The 20,459-nt window shown below is 49.5% G+C and overlaps 1 protein-coding gene across 2 annotated transcripts in view; it reads right to left on the reverse strand.

Annotated features, from left to right (window-relative positions):
• Positions 1-20,237, reverse strand: part of CD99 (CD99 molecule (Xg blood group)) — a 35,018-nt gene extending 14,781 nt beyond the window's left edge. Inside the window, exons 1-5 of one of the 2 annotated variants that reach the window (XM_023739462.1) lie at positions 20,124-20,237; positions 7,267-7,299; positions 4,753-4,797; positions 3,420-3,464; positions 1,853-1,921 (exon numbers count right to left, since the gene is read on the reverse strand). In XM_023739462.1, the coding sequence (XP_023595230.1) occupies positions 1,853-1,921; positions 3,420-3,464; positions 4,753-4,797; positions 7,267-7,299; positions 20,124-20,184 (253 nt within the window). In that variant the 5' untranslated portion in view covers positions 20,185-20,237. Of the gene's footprint in view, positions 1-1,852; positions 1,922-3,419; positions 3,465-4,752; positions 4,798-7,266; positions 7,300-9,733; positions 9,941-20,123 lie in introns of those variants that run through there. The other variant, XM_023739463.1, reaches the window with a different exon arrangement.
• Between the last annotated feature and the right edge of the window lie 222 nt (positions 20,238-20,459).

The raw sequence follows: 20,459 nt of genomic DNA on the forward strand, positions 1-20,459 counted from the left end.
AGAGCCTTCTCCTAGAGCCGGCACCCTGAATTCGGACTTCTAGCCTCCTGACCTGTGAGAAAGTACATATCTGTTTGTTAAAGCCACGCCCTTGGGGTGTTTCTCTTACGGCAGTGCTAAAGAACTAAGACATGGGGGGACCCAACCAAGGGACTGCATGAAGGAAGAAGGCTTTCAAACATGCAGTTGCCGTGAATCCTTGTCCTATTTTAAAGCTCCCGAAATTCATTCTACCCGAAACTCTGCAACTAAAACCTGAAAAAAGACAGTACGCTTCACGGGAAACTATTTGTTCTGTAAGCCTTCACCCGAAGTACAATAAGAAAAAGAAAAAGACTGTACGGAAAAGCAATGGAAATCATACGCGCATCTCGTTGATGACTATAAATATTAGCAATAACCGGGAGAACGAGGCACATAAGAGGTTTGAACCCTACGGGAAAAAAATCTACATTTTACAAATACGTCAACACTCTCTCGGTATGTACAAACGACAGAATGTTTTTATTATAAATGTTTTCATTTAATTTGATATATAATATGTTGGAAGGAATGATCATCAAAATGTTAACAGCGTTTTTTTTCATAGTATTAGATATAGAACATCTGTACATGTTTTCTGTGTAAAAAGATGAAAACAAATATATAAGCAAAAAAAAATTGAGGTTTCGGCAGCCATTCCATTCAGAAAATGGGTGCCATTCAGATATTCTCTGAGAATACTATAAAGATTCAGCAAAGCTGATTTAAATAGTCATGGGCAGCAGGTTAAAAATTACTAACTTCTCTGTGGGGTATATACAAGCTGACACTTGCTTCCATTATCTATTCTATATAGTTAAATTCTTCAAATCCATTGAATCTTTAAAGATTCTATACCATGTAAAGAAGCCCTGGTGGTGCAGCCGTTAAGTGCTTGATGGCTCCAAAAGGTTGGCAGTTCGAACCCACCCAGCGGCTGGCTTCTCAGGAAAAAAGATCTGGTGATCTGCTTCTGTAAAGATTACAGCCTTGGAAACCCTATGGGGCACTTCCACTCTGTAACACAAGGGGTCACCATGAGTCAGAATCAACTCTACAACACCCAACAGCAAATAACAACTATAGAATGTTGGAAGGAGAACTAGCAGCAAGCTAAATAGCAAATCCAAACCAAACATCTTCTTTTGAAAACTGTTTTGTATGACTTGAAATTTGTAATTACTTGGTACAAAGACTTAACAGCAAGCATGTGTGTGTCTTGGTCATCTAGTGCTGCTATAACAGAAATACCACAAGCGTATGGCTTTGGCAAACAGAGGTTTAAACTCTCACAGTCTAGGAAGCCAAAAGACTGAATTCAGGATGCCAGCTCCAGGGGAAGGCTCTCTCTCTCTGTCAGCTCTGGGGGAAGGTCCTTGTCATCAATCTTTCCCTGGTCTAGGAACTTCTCAGCACAGGGACCCTGGGTCCAAAGGGTACGCTCTGCTCCCGGCTTTTCTTGCTTGATGGTATGAAGTCCCTCTCCTCTCTGCTCGCTTCTCTGTTTTATATCTCAGAAGACACTGACTCCACATATGACCTAATCCTGTAGATTGTGTCCTGTCTCATTACCACAGCTGCCTCTAATCTTGCCTCATTAACATCACAGAGGTAGGATTTATAAGACATAGGAAAATCACATAAGATCACAAAATGGTGGACAGCCACACAATACTGGGAATCATTGCCTAACCAAGTTGACACACATCTTTGGGGGACACAATTCAATCCATAACAATGTGCTAATCCAAAATGAAGTCCTCTCAGAGGAAATAGAAATCACAGAAGTCTAAAAAACACACAAAGGGCCTGCGGAGGGACAGGGTCTTACCGGAGGAGCCAGGCTGGTGAGGGTTTGGATCCGGCTTCGGTTTAGGTGGATAAGGCTGTGCTGGCTCATCTGTTCATGAAAGATAAGCGTTGCAATCAGGAACAATTTAAAATCAAGACACCAAAACATCAGTTAGAGCTCATGCTTTGTCACGGTGGGGATATGCATACATACACGCAGCCACCTGCTAATATAGCCCCCTCATCTTCCAGACAACCAACCCAGTTGTCACCGAGTCGACTCCAACTCATGGCGCCCCCATGTATGTGGCTGAGTAGACCTGTGCTCCATTAGGTTTTCAATGGCTTATTTTTTTGGAAGTAGATTGCCAGGCATTTCTTCCAAGGCACCTCTGGGTGGACTTGAACCTCCAACCTTCGGTTAGCAGCCAAGTGCATTAACAGTTTGCACCGCCTAGAGACTCCTAAAAATCAGTTGCCGTGGAGTCAACTTTGACTCATGGCGCCCCCATGTGTGTCGGAGTAGAACTGCACTCCATAGGGTTTTCGATGGCTGATTTTTCTGAAGTCAATCTCCAGGCCTTTCCTCCAAGGCACTTCTGGGTGGACTCAAACCTCCAGCCTTTTGGATGTCAGTGAGCATGTTAATTTTTCCAGTAGAAACTAAAGCAAACGTCTGGATGAGCTGTAGAATTTGTGGGGCCTGGTGAAAAATGAAACTTTATTAAGAATTTCAAGACGGTGACCGCAGAGCAGTACGCCGAGGGCAGGGCCCCCTTCTGGGCACAGGTATCCACGTTACATGGTTATGAAGCTCACCCTAGCCGGGGCACTCGTATTGGCCTTATGTCATTCCACAGCTTGTGAGAGTTTCAACGTTCAAATAGGTACACAGGCAAAAACAAAACCACTACAAACACAAAATACTGATTCCTCCTGTTTTCAGGGTACAAACTGTTACTAGCTATCATTTAAAAGGATAAGACTCTTGGGGCAGTGCTGGTTCACTGCTAGAATCCTCACCTTCCACGGGGGAGACCTGGGTTCGATTCCTGGCCAATGCACCTCATGCGCAGCCACCACCCGTCTGTCCGTGGAGGCTTGCATGTTGCTGGGATGCCTAACGGGCTTCAGAGGAGCTTCCAGACTATGATGGACTAGGAAGAAAGGCCTGGCGACCTACTTCCGAAAAATCAGCCAGTGAAAACCCTCTGGATCACAGCGGTCTGATCCATCACTGTTGAAGGGGATGGCATACGACTGGGCAGTGATTCATTCTGTTGTGCACGGGGTCGCCGTGAGACAAGGTCGACTCAATGACAGCTAACAACATCAGTTAGACTTTTTAAAATGATAACAGTTTGGTGACAAGAATTTGGTGATGATAGTTTGGTGACAGGAGACCTGGTGGCCCAGTGCTTAAGCACTCAGGCTGCTAACTAAGAGGTCGGCAGTTCAAATCCACCAGCTGCTCCTTGGAAACACTATGGGGCAGTTCTACTCTGTCCTATAAAGTCTCTATGAGTTGGAATCCACTCAATGGCAATGGGTTTGGTTTTTTTTTTTGTTTAATTTGGTGACACAGAAGAATTAAATGATATACTCACTGTCCTGTCCACCACCAAGGGCATCTTCTAAATTCAGGTCATCTTCTAGAGAAGGAAAGGGATTGTGAACACTGAAGTTCTGAGTGGAAGGAGTGAGGGGGTGACCTCCTCAAGAGACGGACAATGAGTCCTCGCATCCCCAGAATATTTTTCTGAATATCAGTCTGTCTCAGTCTGCTAGCGCTGTTGTAACAGAAATACCACAAGGGGGTGACTTTCATGAACAGAAATTTATTTTCTTATGGTTCAGGAGGCTGGAAGTCTGAATTCAGGGCACCAGCTCTAGGGGAAGGCTCTCTTTCTGTCAGCTGTGGAGGAAGGTCCTTGTCTCTTTCAGCTTCCGTGCCTCGGTTCCTTGGTGGCCTAGACTTGGCTTCTATCTTCCCCTTGTTTGAACCTCCTCCCCTCTGTGACTGCACTGCCCCTTATAATGCTGTTACGGATTGAATTGTGTCCCCAAAAAATATGTGTCAACTTGGCCAGGCCGTGATTCCCAGTACTGTGTGGTTGTCCTCCATTTTGTGATCTGATGTGATTATCCTTTGTGTTGTAAATCTTAACCTCTATGATGTTGATGTGGAGCCCTGGTGGCACAGTGGTTAAGAGCTACGGCTGCTAACCAAAAGGTTGGCAGTTCGGATCCACCAGCCCCTCCTTGGAAACCCTGTGGGTCAGTTCTACTCTGGCCTATGGGGTCGGTATGAGCTCGAAGGCAATGGGCTGATGTTAATGAGACAAGATTAGAGGTGGTTACGTTAACAAGGTAGGACTCAGTCTGTAGGATTAGGTTGTCTCTTCAGTCAAAGTTTTTTGAGATATTAAAGAAAGAGGCACCAGGAGTGGATCACGTCCTTTGGACCCGGGGTCCCTGCACTGGGAAGCTCCTAAGCCAGGAGAAGATGGATGACAAGGACTTTCCTCCAGAGCCAACAGAGAGAGAGAAAATCTTCCTCTAGAGCTGGGCACCCTGAATTAGGACTTGTAGCCTACTGGACTGTGAGAGAATAAACTTCTGTTTGTGAAAGCCATCCACGTGTGGTATTTCTGTTACAGCAGCTCTAGATTACTAAGACAGATACGCAGAATAAAAGCACCTGAAGAGGCTGTCAAATAACCCAAACGCGGCACAGAGATCTCGGCATTCATTACGGTCATCTCTGGATGTAGCGTCAACCCCACAGCACAACTCAGCCACTGACCAGGTGACACCCAGGCCCCCATGGGGCCCCTCTCTTCCTCACATTCACCTAACCCCACCCTGCCCTTGGGGGACTGGGCACGACCACAGTGATCTCTTCCTCCTCCTCACACGAGAAGACCATTTCCTTCTTACCTGGAATGGGCTTCTTGGGAGGTGTTGTGGGCTTCTTGTCATCCTCTGAAGAGAAAAAATTTCTGATCAGTAAAACTTGCATCTGGCAAAAAGAGTGTCAATTCTCAAGGACATTTCAGCTCCTTAAAAATAGTCCAGGATCCAGGGACAAGGACTAGAAGTCAGGAGGGGACAGGAAAGCTGGTAATAGGAAACCCAAAGTTGAGAAGGAACAGTGTTGACATGTCGTGGGGTTGTAACCACTGTCATACGACAATATGTGTACTAGCTGTTTAATCAGAAGCTATTTGTTCCATAAACCTTCCTCTAAAGTACAATTAAAAAAAAAAAGTCCAGGAACACCAATGTTCACAGCAACACTATTCACAACGGCCAAAATGTGGAAACAGCCCTAGTGTCCATCAGCAGATGAATAAATAAAAGCAACAAGGCCCGTCTGTACAATGGAATACTAAACAAAGAAAGAAAACCAAACCCTTTGCTGTCAAGTCGATTCAGACTCATAGCGACCCTATAGGATGGAGTAGAACTGCCCCACAGCGTTTCCAAGGAGCACCAGGTGGATTTGAACTGCCGACCTTTTGGTTAGCAGCTCTTAACCACTGCACACAATACTCTAAAAATAAACCAGACCAAGCCCGTTGCCATGGAGTCGATTCTGACTCCTAGCGACCCTACGGGACAGAGTAGAACTGCCCCTTAGGGTTACTGGAACACTACTCAGCCATAAAGAGAAATGAAGTCCCAACGCATGCCACAATACAGATGAACCTTGAAAATATGACCGTCAGTGAAATAAGTCAGACAAAGAAGGAAAAATATTGTCTGATCCCACTTATGTGAAATGTCTAGAAGAGGCAAATGCATAGAGACCTATAATCAGCAACAAGGTGAAGATGATAAATGACATAAATGTACGTAAAACACAAAGCGGCCTGCCTTGCGCTACGGCTATCAGTTGCCACGGAAAATAACAGGTGTTGGCAAGGACGTGGAGAAAACAGAACCCTCGCTCACTGCTTCTGGGATTGTAACATGGTGCAGCTGCTGTGCAGAACAGTTTGGTGGTTCCTCAACAAGTTGAACACAGAACTACCATCCAAAAAACCAAAACCAATTCTGACTCATAGCGACCCAGCAATTCCGCTCCTAGGTATGCACCCAGAAGAAGTGAAAGCAGGAACACAAACACAAACCTATCTACCAGCGTTCACTGTGGCACTATTCACAACAGCCAAAAGCTAGAAACAACCCAAATGCCCATCAACCACAATGTGATTCATCCACCCAATGGAGTATCACTCCGCCATTAAGAGACATGAAGTCCCAATGCCTGCTACAACATGGACGAACCTTGAAGATGTGATGCTGGGTGAGAGAAGTCAGTCATGAAGGACCACCTAAAAAACCAAAAAGCAAACCCATTGCCGTTGAGTCTATTCCAACTCATAGTGACCCTATAAGACAGAGTAGAGCTGCCCCATAGGGTTTCCAAGGAGTGGCTGGTGGATTTGAACTGCTGACCTTTTGGTTAGCAGCCGAGCTCTTAACCACTGCACCACCACGGCTCCTGAAGGTCCCCATTCTATATGATTTCTTTCCTATCAAATGTCCAGAATAGGCCAATCCACAGAGACAGAAAGCAGAGCAGTGGTTGCCAGGGGCTTGGGATAGGAGAGGGAATTGACTGCAGACAGGCTCAAGAGAATTTGGGGGTGGGGGGTGATGGAAATATTCTAAATGTATTAAAAAATTATTGAATTGTACACTTCAAATTGTACACTGTTAGCAGTAGACCAAAGGGGCAAGCAACCCAAGGGTCCATCAACAGACGTACGGACAAACACAACAAGGTCCATCCACACAAGGGAGTATTACTCAGCCGTAAAGACGAATGAAGTTCTGGTACACACCACAGCATGGATGAACCTTGCACCTTTTAGCCAAGACTGGCTCACAAAATAAAGAGTATCACCCGTAGGTACTGCGCTCCTTTAAAAAAGCACCTCTACGAGGCCAAAGGGTCAACCATGACTTTAAAACAAACATGAGAAGGTGAGGGAGGCAGGGACACTAGATGAAGGGAAACAGAACAACCAGAATGGAAATAATGAGAAGGCTCACGCATTGTGAGGAACGTAACTAATGTCACTGAACGACTTGTGTAAAAGTTGTTGAACGGGAACCTCAACTGCTGTGTAAACCTTTACTGAAAACACAATAAAATATTATTTAAAATATATATATATATATATATATATATATATATGCAGGTATATATGGATGAACCGTGAAAACATCATGCTGAGTGAAATAAAGCAGACACAAAAGGACAAATATTGTGTGATCCCATTTCTCTGAAATATGGAGAACAGGCAAATACAGACAGACAGACAGAAAGTAGACTGGTGGTTGTCCATCAGCAGATGGATGGATATACATGTGTAAATATATTTACTGTGTTAAAATAAAACACTGACTGGATTTTTTTAAAATACTCTTATCATTACTTACCACCAAGAGCATCTAGCAAATCCAAATCTTGGCCTAAAAAAAAAAAAAGAATTAAGTTAAAAATCAGAAAAACAACAGTAAACTTGAAAATTAAGGAAATAAGAAGAAAGAGCATGCTGTTTCCCTGCATTTGGGGATGTGGGTGGTTATTCAACAGCTGTAAACAATTTTATAGGTGTTGTGATTTCTCTCCTTCTGAATACTTGCTTTCGTGCCTGAACAGAAGACTACCTCAGCCATTTGGAACACAATTTGTTCCCTTAGTGTGGTTTAGCAGTAATTAAAACATGGGAAAAATGTGACCATCTTTGTGTATTATTCTTGAAAAGCAGATCCATAGCAATTTGCATACAATGGGAAAAAACCCCACAAAGAATAAGGGGTTTCTTTTTTGTTAACAATCTTTCTCTAACCACAAAAACAAAACGTGCTTGCTGTAAAAATATTAAGACACGCCAGGAAACCACAGAAAGAAAAAAAAAAAATCCGTGAATCTACAGAAAAAGCCAACAGCCATGATCACATTGCTATCGTATATCTCACTGACATGAATTTATTTAAAAAACGCCAACACTATTTCTTCATGGACATTGCTGTGGATTAAATTGTGTCCCCCCAAAATACATATCAACCTGGCTAGGCCATGATTCCCCGTATTGTGTGGTTGTCCTCCATTTTGTGATCTGCTGTGATTTTCCTGTGTGTTGTAAATCCTGCCTGCCTAATCTCTGCCTGCGGTTAATGAGGCAAGATTAGGTTATGGTAAAGAGGATTAGGGTTAGGATGCAACACCCTTACTCAGGTCACAGCCCTGATACCATGTAAGGTGAGATTCCGTGGGGTGTGGCCTGTATCACCTTTTATCTTACAAGAGATAAAAGGACAGAGAAGCCAGCAGAGAGAGAGGGACCTCATGCCACCAAGAAAGAAGAGCCAGGAACAGAGCGCGTCCTTTGGAGCCGGGGTCCCTGCGCTGAGAAGCTCCTAGACCAGGGGAAGATTGATGACAAGGGCCTTCTCACAGAGCTGACAGAGAGAGAAAGCCTTCCTCTGGAGCTGGCGCCCTCAATTCGGACTTCTAGCCTCCTAGACTGTGAGATAATACATTTCTGTTTGTTAAAGCCATCCACTTGTGGGCTTTCTGTTATAGCAGCACTAGATGACTAAGACAGACATCTCTGATGGATTCAAAAAAAGGAAACACAAGGGAAATCTGAAACATCCGTCTGCACCGTTTGCTGGACGAAAGGGGAGTGAAGGCGGAGCTTCTCCAACCCCAGGACGAGATGGGGAACCACCTCTCAGCAAGCACGGAGTGGAAGCCTGAGAGGCCGCCTCTGGATGTGTGGGTGAGCCTAGCCCTACAGACATGCTGTGTTCTGTAACTCTGTGTGTGTGCGTGCACGCATCTGAGTTTGTATATATGTGTGCAAGTGTTTGTGTGTGTATGCATGGTTTGTGTGGGCACATATGTATATGTGTGTAAATGTGCACAGTTGTATGCATACGCTATGGGGTGTGTATGCGTTGGCGTGTGTGTGAACGTGGTATGTATGACAGTGTGCGTATAGTAAGTGTGGGGTGTGTGAATAAAGTGTGTGATGTGTGTGTGTGTGCATGTGCTGTGTGAGTGTGTGTGTCTGGGTAGCACCTTGTCTCACGCCTGGACCCCCTTCCTGATCCCCCCCCCGTCACCTGGCCCCCACACGCTCTCCTGTGTATGGCTTCACCTGGGTCCCCTTGTAACCACTCACCTAAGGCCCAGTTTCCCTAAAAATTTGCCTCCTCCACCAGCCCAGCCTGCACCCCCCAGGGCTTCACTGTTCCAGGGAGCACCCCTGACATTAGCACACTTTTGGCTGACCCCCACACGTGTGCCTTACACAGTGGGGCCCCAGCGGCGGCCGGCCTCCCCACCACCGTCTCCCCCGAGGCTGCTGCTGTGGAAAGGCAAGAACTCTGTTCCTCCCCGTCTTTAGGGGCACAAGACACCCGCATCTGGGGCCCCGAGTCAACCAGAGGCACTGACCTCTCACCCCCAAGGCTGCCCAGGAGGTGGCCAGGCCAGGACAGAAAAGGGACAGTGGAATGCAGCCCCCTTGGGGTGTCCTCCCCTTGGCCCACCCACTGTGTCCAGCCCCAGCCCCGCAGAATCCCGCACCCCCAGCCCCCAGCCCCGCAGAATCCCCGCACCCCCAGCGCCAGCCCCGCAGAATCCCCGCACCCCCAGCCCCAGCCCCGCAGAATCCCCGCACCCCCAGCCCTGCAGAATCCACGCACCCCTAGAGCCAGAACTGGTCTTCCTGTGTGACCTCAGGGCTGGCCTTCCCTTCAGTATCCCTGCGGGACCAGCAAACCACACAAGACACCCCTAAGCTCTCAGCTGGGAGCGTTTTACCTAGGGTCCTTGTTATAGGTTGAGCAGTGCCCACCCAAAAAACAGATGCTGAAGTCCTAACCCCAGTACCTGTGAGTGTGACCTTGTTTGGAAATCGGCCCTTTGCAGCTGTTATCTGTTCCGGTAACATGAGGTCATACTGGAGTAGAAAAAAACAAAACACCAAACTCCAGCTGCCGGCAAGTCGACCTCGACTCACGGTGACCCCGAGTGTGTCAGAGTAGAACTGGGCTCCGCAGGGTTTTCAGTGGCTGATATTTTGGAAGTAGATCACCAGGCCTTTCTTTCAAGGCTCCTCTGGTTGGACTTGAACCTTTATCTTTCAGTCAGCAGCTGAATGCATTAGTCATTTGCACCACCCAGGGACTCCACAGACATATAGACTATAAATACACAGATACACAGACCAAAAACCAAACCAAACCAGTTGCCGTGGAGTTGACCCCGACTCACGGTGACCCCGTGGGCGTCAGAGTAGAACTCTGCTCCACAGGGTTTCTAATGGCTGATTTTTCATAAGTAGATAGCTAAGCCTTTCTTCTGAGGCTCCTCTGGGTGGACTGAAACCTCCAACCTCCAACCTTTCCGTTAGCAGCCAAGCACGTTAACTTATCTGCTTCACCCAGGGATTCCCTGGTTTCCTAGGAAACCCGAAAACAGACCAGCCCGTCAGCAAAACACCCTGTGGTTTCCAGCAAGCCCTGCGTAAACCTCCAGATGTTCATCTGGACCTGACTCAGGCTGGGTGTGGCTGCCGCCCTTCCAAGCCACATGAGTCATCCCTGACAAGGCACCCAGATTCTAACTCTCTCTCTCTGTCTTTTTTTAAAAATCAGCCAGCCATTTTGAGTAACAGCGTAAGCACCATGCTCTATGAGGTCTCCAAGGCCGCAGGTGATACTGGGACGACTTGGAATCGTGCCTGTGACTTCACCCATGTTACAAAGATGCTAACCTGCTCCTGTGAGGCGGTGACTTTTCACACGCCACCGCACACGTGAGAGCTGGCATCTGGTTTGTATTATGTAGAGACACGAAATTCTATCACGAGGGAATACCAGTATTTCACACACAAAACTAGCAAGGAAGTTAGGGGAACACTGTACTACTAGCCAAAAGTCGGCCGTTCAAAATCACCCGGAAGTGCCTCAGAAGAAAGGCCTGGCGATCTGCTTCCCAAAGGCCACAGCCTTGCAAGCCCTATGGAACACAACATGGGGTTGCAACTGACAACAGTAACAGAAGTAGCCAGTCGTCACATGAGGGCAGGGGTGGCTCAGCGGTGGAACCCTCCCCTTCCACGCAGGAGACCCGGGTTTGATTCCCGGCCAATGAACCTCATCCCCACAGCCACAACCCATCTGTCAGTGGAGGCCTGCGTGTTGCTGTGATGCTGAACAGGTTTCAGCAGGGCTTCCTAAGACAAATTAGGAAGAAAGGCCTGGTGATCTACTTCTGTAAATCAGCCAATAAAAACCCCATGGATCACAACAGAACATTGTCTGATACGGTGCTGGAAGATGAGCCCCCTACGTTGCGAGGCTCTCCAAATACACAGTGGCCTCAACCAGGGACTTGAGCAGACCAACAACTGTGAAGATGGCGCAGGGGCAGGCATCGTTTTGTTCTGTTACCTACGTAAGGTCGCTCTGAGTCGGAGCCAAGTCCACACCAACTAACAACCACAGCAACAATCCCGTAAGAGTGATGTCCTTGGAGAAGAGGAGACAGACAGACAGGGAGACAGCGGGAAGACGGCCATGTGAAGACAGAGCCAGGGACTGCAGTGATGCGGCCCCAAGCCCAGGAACGCCAGCCATCCCCGGAAGCTGCGAGAGAGGCATGGAACGGATTCTCCCTCAGAACCTCAGAAGGAACCAACATGGCTCATGGCTCTGATTTCAGGCTCGCAGCCTTCAGAACTGTCAGACAATACATTTCTGTTCTTCCAAGCCCCGCCTCCTCCCCGATTTGCAGTACTTGGTTATATAGCAGCCTTAGGAAATTAATACAGCAAAGTTCCCAAGGGGTCCAGGGAACAAGCTAGCTGGGGGCTCTTGCATTAGTCCAGGAAAGACGTCAAGGGTGAGAGGTGGTCTGAAATAAGAAAGCAGAAATGGAGAAGGGGGGGGTGGGTGGAGAAATATTTCGGAGGTTAAAGCAACAGGATTTGCCAACAAATCGGATTTGGAAGGGAGGAGCTGCTAGGAATGGCGAAGCTGGGCAAATGGTCATATTATAAAAGCTAAGGATAAGGGAGGAGACGCAGGCCAGGGAGAAAATAATGAGGAGTTTCAGACAGGGAGCGTTTGAGACATCATTGCTTCAATCAGATGGAGCTGACTGGTCAGTGGTTAGCCAAGTAAGTCTGGCCTAGAGAGAGATCCAGGTGAGACCCTGGGGACCCAGCGCCAGCACCCCAGGAGGTAGACTGGGAGGCTCTATCAGCTGAGCGACCACCCCAGCTGAAGGCAACGTTCCTCCGTGCCACTCCAATTCCATCCCTTCCTGCACTCCGCCTCGTTGTCTTGTCCGAATGCAGACATGGCAAGCCACGGCCCAGTGACCTGGGCTGACCTTGTAGCTGCTTATGGTTTCTGAATAAGATAGCGGACATCCGCAAACCACACCGCGTCACAGGCTGCTGCAGCCGGCTCCCAGGCAAGAGGGGACGCTGCTCAGAAGTGTTGGCGCTGGAATCCAGGCGAGACCGTGGCCCAGGTAGGCTTCTGGCCTCAGGTAAGCACCTCAGCAGCCAGGGAGGGCTCCACCTACCCCTGAAAGTGGCATCCTGCCCTCCCAGGGGCTCCAGGGGACTGCGTTAATAACCACCCCCCCCCATCACTCTGAGGAGTTCCTGGGTGGTGCAAAGGGTTAACGTGCTCGGCTGCTAACTGAAAGGTTGGAGGTTCGGGTCCACCCAGAGGTACCTCGGAAGAAAGGCCTGGCGATCTACTTCCAAAAGAATCAGACATTGAAAGCCCTATGGAGCACGGTTCTACTCTGACACATGGGGTCGCCATGCGTCTGAGTCGACTGCACGGCAACAAATTACCTGGTCATTATGGGGCAGCTGTTTGCTGTTGGGAGTGTGTGTCTGTTTGTGTGTATGTATAGATGTTTGCATGCATGCTGTGTGTGTGTGTGTGTGTGTGTGTGTGTGTGTGTGTGTATAAGGTCCCTGGGGGGCACAGACAGTTGGTGCTTGACTAGTAACTGAAAGGAAGCCCTGGGGGCGCAGTGGTTAAGAGCTCGGCTGCTAACCAAAAGGTCAGCAGTTCGAATCCACCAGGCGCTCCTTGGAAACCCTATGGAGCAGTTCTCCTCTGTCCTGTAGGGTCACTATGACTCGGAATCGACTCAACAGCAATGAGGTTTTAGTAACCAAAATGTTGATGGTTCTAACCCACCCAGTAGCTCCGTGGAAGAAAGAGCTGGTGATCTGCTCCCATAAAGATTACAGCCAAGAAAACCCTATGGAGCACAGTTCTATTCTGTACCACATGAGGTCCCCATGAGTCGGAGGTTCAAGTCCACCCAGAGGCCCCACGGAAGAAAGGCCTGGCCATCTACTTCTGAAAAATGATCCATTGAAAACCCTACGGAGCACAGTTCTACTCTGACACATGTGGGGTCGCCGCGAGTTGCAGTCGACTCAATGGCAAGCGGTTTGGTTTTGTTATTTTAATTACAAAGAAGGAGTCCCTGGGTGGTGCAAACAGTTAACACCCTAGGCTGCTAACTGAAAGGTCGGACGTTCAAGTCTACCCAGAAGTGCCTCAGAAGAAAGGCCTGGCAATCTACTTCCAAAAAATCAGCCACTGAAAAGCCTGTGGAGCACAGTTTCAGTCTGACACACATGGGGGCACCGTGGGGCGGGGGGTGACTCCACAGTAACTGGTTTACCTGGATCAGTGTGAGACGCAGTCTCCAAACCCTTTCCTCTTTCTGCTACACCGAGTCTTTCCACGTTAAATGTTTAACAAGCCTCCTTACTACGCCCCTTCCCTGAGAAGGCACACTGTGTGCTGAACAATCAGGAAGGTGCTCTGTTTTAATTCACACCTGGAACTAGAAACACCTATGTCTCTAAGACAGGTAACAGCCACTACAACAGCAGTGCAAGTTGACTGTGTTACAAGGGTGTCCGGGAGCCTAGCCCTCGGGGATTCTCCAGTCTCTGCCAGACCAGTAAGTCTGCTCTTTTTTTTTTTGTGTTAGAATTATTTTTTTCTAATTTTTGTTATGTAATAATCTTTTTTTAAAAAATTGTACTTTAGATGAAGGTTTACAGAACAAATAATTTCTCCTTAAACAGTCAGTACACATACTGTTTTATGACATTGGTTACCAACCCCACGAGCTGTCAACACTCTCCCTTCTCGACCTTGGGTTCCCCGTTATCAGCTTTCCTGTCCCCTCCTGCCTTCTAGACCTTGTCCCTGGACTGTTGTGCCCCATTAGTCTCGTTTTGTTTTATGGGCCTGTCTAATCCTTGGCTGAAGATGAACCTGGGGAGTGACTTCAGTACGGAGCTGAAAGGGTATCTGGGGGCCATACTCTTGGTGTTTCTCCAGTCTCTGTCAGGCCAGTAAGTCTGGTCTTTTTTTGTGAGTTGGGATTTTTTCTACATTTTTCTCCAGCTCTGTCCTGGACCCTCCGTTGTGATCCCCGTCAGAGCAGTCAGTGGTGGTAGCCAGGCACCATCTAGTTGTCCTGGACTCAGTCCGGTGGAGGCCGTGGTAGCTGTGGTCCATTAGTCCTTTGGACTAATCTTTTCCTTGTATCCTGTTCTCTTCATTCTCGCTTGCTCCCAAAGGGATGAGACCAGTGGAGTATCTTAGATGGCTACTCACAGGCTTTTAAGACCCCAGATGCTACTCACCAAAGTAGAATGTAGAACATTGTCTTTATAAATTGTGTTATGCCAATTGAGCTAGATGTTCCCCGAGACCATGGTCCCCACAGCCCTCTGCCCAGCAATTCACTCCCTCAGGGAGTTTGGATGTGTCTATGGAGCTTCCATGACCTTTCGTTGCACAAGTTGTGCTGGCTTCCCCAGTACTGTGTACTGTCATACCCTTCACCACAGTTACCACTTATCTATTGAGACAGACTCTTAATGGTCAACCAACACCCACAGTGGCACAAGACAAAGGACATCAAGGGCTGTCAAAAAAATCACCCACAACCGCCTCATTGGGTGGGGCGGGGAATGACTGAGGAGCCTTCAATTGAAGAGATTCGCATTTATCTGAGCGTTTGGGTTTTCACACAGCGCGGGCCTCCCGGGGAAGTGCCCAGAACAAAGTGGCCTTTGCTGATAAGTCACCGCATGGCCGGCATTTGGCCCTCCTGAATCCTTTCACGTACACCACATATGTGCAATTCCTCCCTTCTGTCACTCTGCTTACTGGTTATTCTGGTTATCAGGGAGCCCCTGGGTAGTGCAAAAGGTTAACGCTCTATCACCTTCTCACCAAAAAAGTGGAGACTCGAGTCCACCCAGAGGTGCCTCAGAAGAAAGGCCTGGTGATCTACTTCTGAAAAATCAGCCACTGAATGCCCTGGGGAGCACAGTTTTGCTCGGACACACACAGGGTGGCAGTGAGTCAGAGTCGAATTGATGGCAATAGGTTTTGGAGTTCCTGGGTGGTGCAAACAGTGAAGGCACTCGGCTGGTCCCTGAAAGGTTGGAGGTTCGAGTCTGCCCAGAGGCATTACAGAAGAAAGGCCTGGCAATCTACTTCAGAAAAATCAGCCAGTGGAAACCCTGTAGAGCACAGCTCTGCTCTGACACACATGGGGCACCATGAGTCGGGGTCAGCTAGACAGAAACTGGTTCTAGTTGCCAGAGACACAGCAGAGTCTGGACGGGATGGGACTCTCCCAGCTGTGGTTACGGTGCTCAGCCAGCGCACCCACCTACCAGCAGCCCTCCCTCCAGCACCTGCAAGCGGCAGCCTCTCTGCTCCAGGTCTCTCAGCCTCAGCACCACTGACGTCTGCGGCGGGTAATTCTTGGATGTGGATTCTGGCCTGTGTGCTTAGCAGCTTCCCCCTGCTACATGCCAACAGTCTTTCTTCCCTGATTCTGATGACTGAAAATGAGTTCGGACATTGCCAGGTGTTCCCTTGGGGGCACAGGTGTCCCTGGTGGAGAACAGCTGGGATGGATGGGTGGACAGAGATAGATGACAGATACATAGATAGACAGACAGGCAGATGATAGGTAGGTAGGTAGGTAGATAGATTAGACAGACAGACAGATAGATGATAGATGATAGATGATAGATAAAGAGACAGACAGACAGATAGATGGAGGTAGACAGATGTTGAGGCAGAAATGACGGAGATAGAAAGACAGATGATAAAGATGATACAGATAGAAAAATAACAGATGATAGATGATAAAGATACATCAGTGATAGATGGATATAGAAAGATAGATGATAGATGATACCTGATACAGATAGACCAATGGCAGACAGATACAAACAGGAAGAAAGAAAGATACTAGATAGATAGATGATCCCATCACTGTCATGTCAATTCCAACTCATAGCGACCCTATAGGACAGAGTAGAACTGCCCCACAGAGTTTCCAAGGAGCGGCTGGTGGATTTGAACTGCCAACCTTCTGATTAGCAGCCGAGCTCTTAACCACTGCGCCACCAGGGCTCCAAATAGATGATAGATGATAAAGATAGATCAATGATAGATCAAAGACAGACACAAAAAGATAGACAATAGATAACAGATGGATAGATGATACAGAGATGGATGATGGATAAATGGATGGACGGACAATAAATAGACAGTGTCCCTAGTGCTAAAACCCAAGGTTTCTCAACCTGGACCCTACTGACATGTTGGGTGGAAGAATTTTCTGCTGCGGGGGGCCATCCTGTGCACTGCAGGGTTTTGATCAGCGCCCCTGGTCTCCACCCATCAGATGCCAGTAGCATTTCTCCCCCATTGTGACAACCAAATCCGTCTGCAGACAGGCCGAGTGTCCCCCTGTTGGGAAGCACAGCTCTCAGTAATGTTGAACTGTCCGCTCCTTCCCTCCACAGCCTCGCCACTCTCTCTCTCAGTGCCTCACGCCTGCTCCCAGGGGAACTTCAGAGGAAACCTGGAACCACAGGTCCCTGGCTCCGAACAATAAAAACCCAGCTGTTGACTCTGACTCATGGGGCCACCACGTGTGTCAGAGTAGAGCTGTGCACCACAAAATCTTCACTGGCTGATGTTTTGCAAGTAGATCGCCAGGCCTTTCTTCCAAGGCACTTCTAAGTGGATCGGAACCGCCAACCCCCAGGGACTCCTTCCCGGACCCAAGGACCCTGAAATAGGATGAGTGCTATTTATCAGCACGAGAACTGAGATCCATATCCGTCTCAATGGCCCTGTGTAGGCAGAGTGGAAGCCAGGCCAAGCACATATTCATATTCGTGAAGGAACGTGTATTCTACGTATCACTAATGCCAAAGCGATGTTTCCTGATAAAACCCTACTTATATCTCCGCAGGAGCCCTGGTGGTGCAGTGGTTAAGAGCTCGGCTGCTAACCAAAAGATCGGCAGTTCAAATCCACCAGCCGCTCCTTGCAAACCTTATGGGGGCAGTTCTACTCTGTCCTATAGGGTCGCTGTGAGTCGCAGATGACTCAACAGCAATGGGTTTGGTTTGTATCTTTGGAACAGATTCTTCCTGCCTCCACCCTATGAAGAGTCAGGTTGTGGGGAGACAAGAATGGGGCACCTGTGAGGAGACCTGGCTTGGCTTTTTTGTGGGAGAAGCTGGCTTCCCCTTACTTCCCTGTCCCCATAGCTCCAAGCCCCCACCCTACCCTGTCCTCACAAGCTACCAAAAAAAACAAAAAAACCCCGTTGCTGTTGAGTCCATTCCGACTCCTAGTGACCCTTTAGCACAGAGTAGAACTGCCCCATAGGGTTTCCAAGCAGCGGCTGGTGGATTCCAACTGCCGACCTTTTGGTTAGCTGAGTGCTTGACCACAGCGTAACCAGGACTTTATTCAAAGAAACAGCAATCTCAGCATACAGCCGTCTGCATGCAAACCTGGCATTCCCAGGCTAATACTGCCGTGGGGTTTACTTCAACATCACATCATGGAGACTCACAGAACGTCAGGCTGCTCTGGTGGCGCAGTGGTTAAAAGCTCGGCTGCCAACCAAAGGGTCAGCAGTTGGAATCCACCAGCTGCTCCTTGGAAACCCTATAGGGTGGTTCTACTCTACAGGGTCGCTATGAGTCGGAATCAGTTGACAGCAACCGATTTATTTATTTTTTGTCTGTTTCATTTGAATATCGCAAAACTGATCCCAGCACTTTCCAACCCAAGCACCCAGCTCACCAAGATCCACCACCTTGCTGCTGGAAGTTGTTTAATTATGTGACTATTACAACCCTCTTGGCCTGCATCCTATTTTTCTGTTTATATGCCTCTCTTCCCCACTCCCGTCACAGGTGGTGTAAACGGTGAAACATCTCAGCTGCTAACCAAAAGGTTAGAGGTTCAAGTCCACCCAGAAGCACCTCGGAAGAAAGGCCTGGCAATCTACTTCCAGAAAACCCTACGAAGCACAGTTCTGCTGTGACCCACATGGGGGTGCTGTGCATCAGAGTCAACTTGACAGCAATTTTTTTTTTCTTTCCTACTAGACTGTAAATTCTTGGACCACCAGAACTATCTCTTACTCAGCTCTCTGGTGCCAGACACACAGTAGGAGTGGATGAACGGACGGATGGATAAGTGGATCACTCAGTGGGACAGTCGGTGGCAGCAGATAAAACCGTAGGTGGGCATTGTCTCTGTAGAGGCAGCTGGAGTGAGGAAAGGCATCAGAAAGGAGAAAGACAAAAAGAGGAGGCTCAATTCCAGAACTCTCCCACAAGCTGAGTCCCTGGGTAGTATAAATGGCTAAGCGCCTGACTACTAGCCGGGAGGCTGGCGGTTCGAACCCACGCAGCTGCACGTACAGGAAGAAAGACCTGGCGATCAGCTTAGGAAAATCCAGCCACTGAAAACCTTATGGAGCACAGTTCTGCTCGGACACGCGTGGGGTTGCCGTGAGTCAGAGTCCACCGCCGGGAAACTAAGAACCAGCAAACTGTAAGCTCTTCCCGTCCCCCCTCCCCCACCCCCATCTCCAAGTCTGCCAACCAAACGCGTAATATCTTGGATGCAAGGAACGCATTTACAAAGTGCTGGAATCAGTTGGAAACTGTCCCTAACAGCGTAGTGCCAGACGCATAGCCCCGTCCCCAGTGCTCAGCTTGAGGCTGCGGACATTTCACTGCGAAAACGGGTCTCCTCTGTGCAGCCCTTGTCCAGCCACCCGCGTGCTTCTCATTCCTAAAACTGGTAAGGCCAGCCCAGACCACACCGCCTGCAAGCGCGTCCGTTAAAGTCTGACCATACTTATTTTGGGTGAAAATGCACCGTTAAGTGGAAAAAGTAAGTTATAAAACGCCATTCCCAACTGTCTTTGACGAAGGCGGGAGACAGAAAAAACCGTAAAGCAATAACCCGAAACAGGCCCGGTTCTCCGTGGAGCGGGGGCTACAGGGGATTTTCCCTCTTTCTACCTTGTCTAGATTTTGCGGATTATTTGCAGGCGCGCATTTATTATCTGGGAAGAGAAACGTTTCTTTCCTCGTCACTGTTCGGAGGTTCTGTCGCGCAGGAGGCGCGAACCCGCACGGCGTCCATAGCCCCAGTATTTTTTTAACGTTTTCCGGGCTCAAAGTCCCTTCTGAGTTTTCCAACCCTTCCCCCCAGGTTTTAGGCTCCGAGCGGATTCCAAATTTAGGCCCCGGGACGCAGGGTGTGGCTCCCGGACGCGGCCCTGGCGGCCTCTGCGCGGGCGCCCGAACAAAAGCCCGGGTTCCGGGACTTCAGGGAATTTTGCGGGGGGCCCTGGAGGCTGCCCACGGGGCGGCTGCAAGGGGCAAAGAGGCGCGCTAACGCGAGTCCGGGAGAATCTAAGGAGTAGAGATGGGACGCCTCCCCCTCCGGGTCCCTCCAACTCCGAGCGTCTCTAACTCTGAAAACAAACGTTGACATTTGGGCTCTGGAGTGACTCCAAGCTGCCCTAGCAGTTGGAGGAAAACCGCGCCGCCTCCTCGGGGCGTTGGCCGGCCCATTGCACAGTGCGTCCAGCCTGGCAGGGAGGGGACCCGGTGAGCCCCCCTAGCCCGTGGGCCCTCCCCGTCGTGCGTCCTTAGCGAAGCACCCCTGACCGTGCGCCCCCAGCTAAGCGCCCCCTCAAGGAACGCCTCCCCAGGTTAAGACCCTCTCCCGGGGAGGCGCCCCCACCCTCGGCCCTCCAGGTGGTGGGCCTCCACCATGGGCCCAGGCGCTGCGCCCGCCCATAACATCCCCCCTCCCGGCGAGGGGCCTCTGCCCTCCCCGGGTCCCGGCCTCCACCTACTCACCCCGGGACAGAGCGCCCAGCAGGCCGAGCAGAAGCACAACGAGGGCGGCCCGGCGCGCCATGGTGCGCCCCGCGCCGCGGAGGGACCGTCCACGGAGTGGCGCCGGAGGGCGGCGGCTGCGGGAGGGACCGGGCGGGGCGGGGCCGGGCAGAGGGCCGGAGAGGGTGGGCCAGTAAGGGGTAGGGAGGCGGGGTGCCTGCGCTCCCGCTTCCACCCTCTCTGCCCCGCCCGGTCCCGCCCTGCAGCCTTGCACGTTAGGGGAGCTGGGCTTGGCCATGCCAGTGGGGGCCAAGGGCCCGGACCCCCAGGGCGGCACCGACAGGGAGCATAGTGAAA

Source organism: Trichechus manatus, unplaced genomic scaffold (assembly GCF_000243295.1).
Source record: "Trichechus manatus latirostris isolate Lorelei unplaced genomic scaffold, TriManLat1.0 scaffold00134, whole genome shotgun sequence".
NCBI lineage: Eukaryota > Metazoa > Chordata > Mammalia > Sirenia > Trichechidae > Trichechus > Trichechus manatus.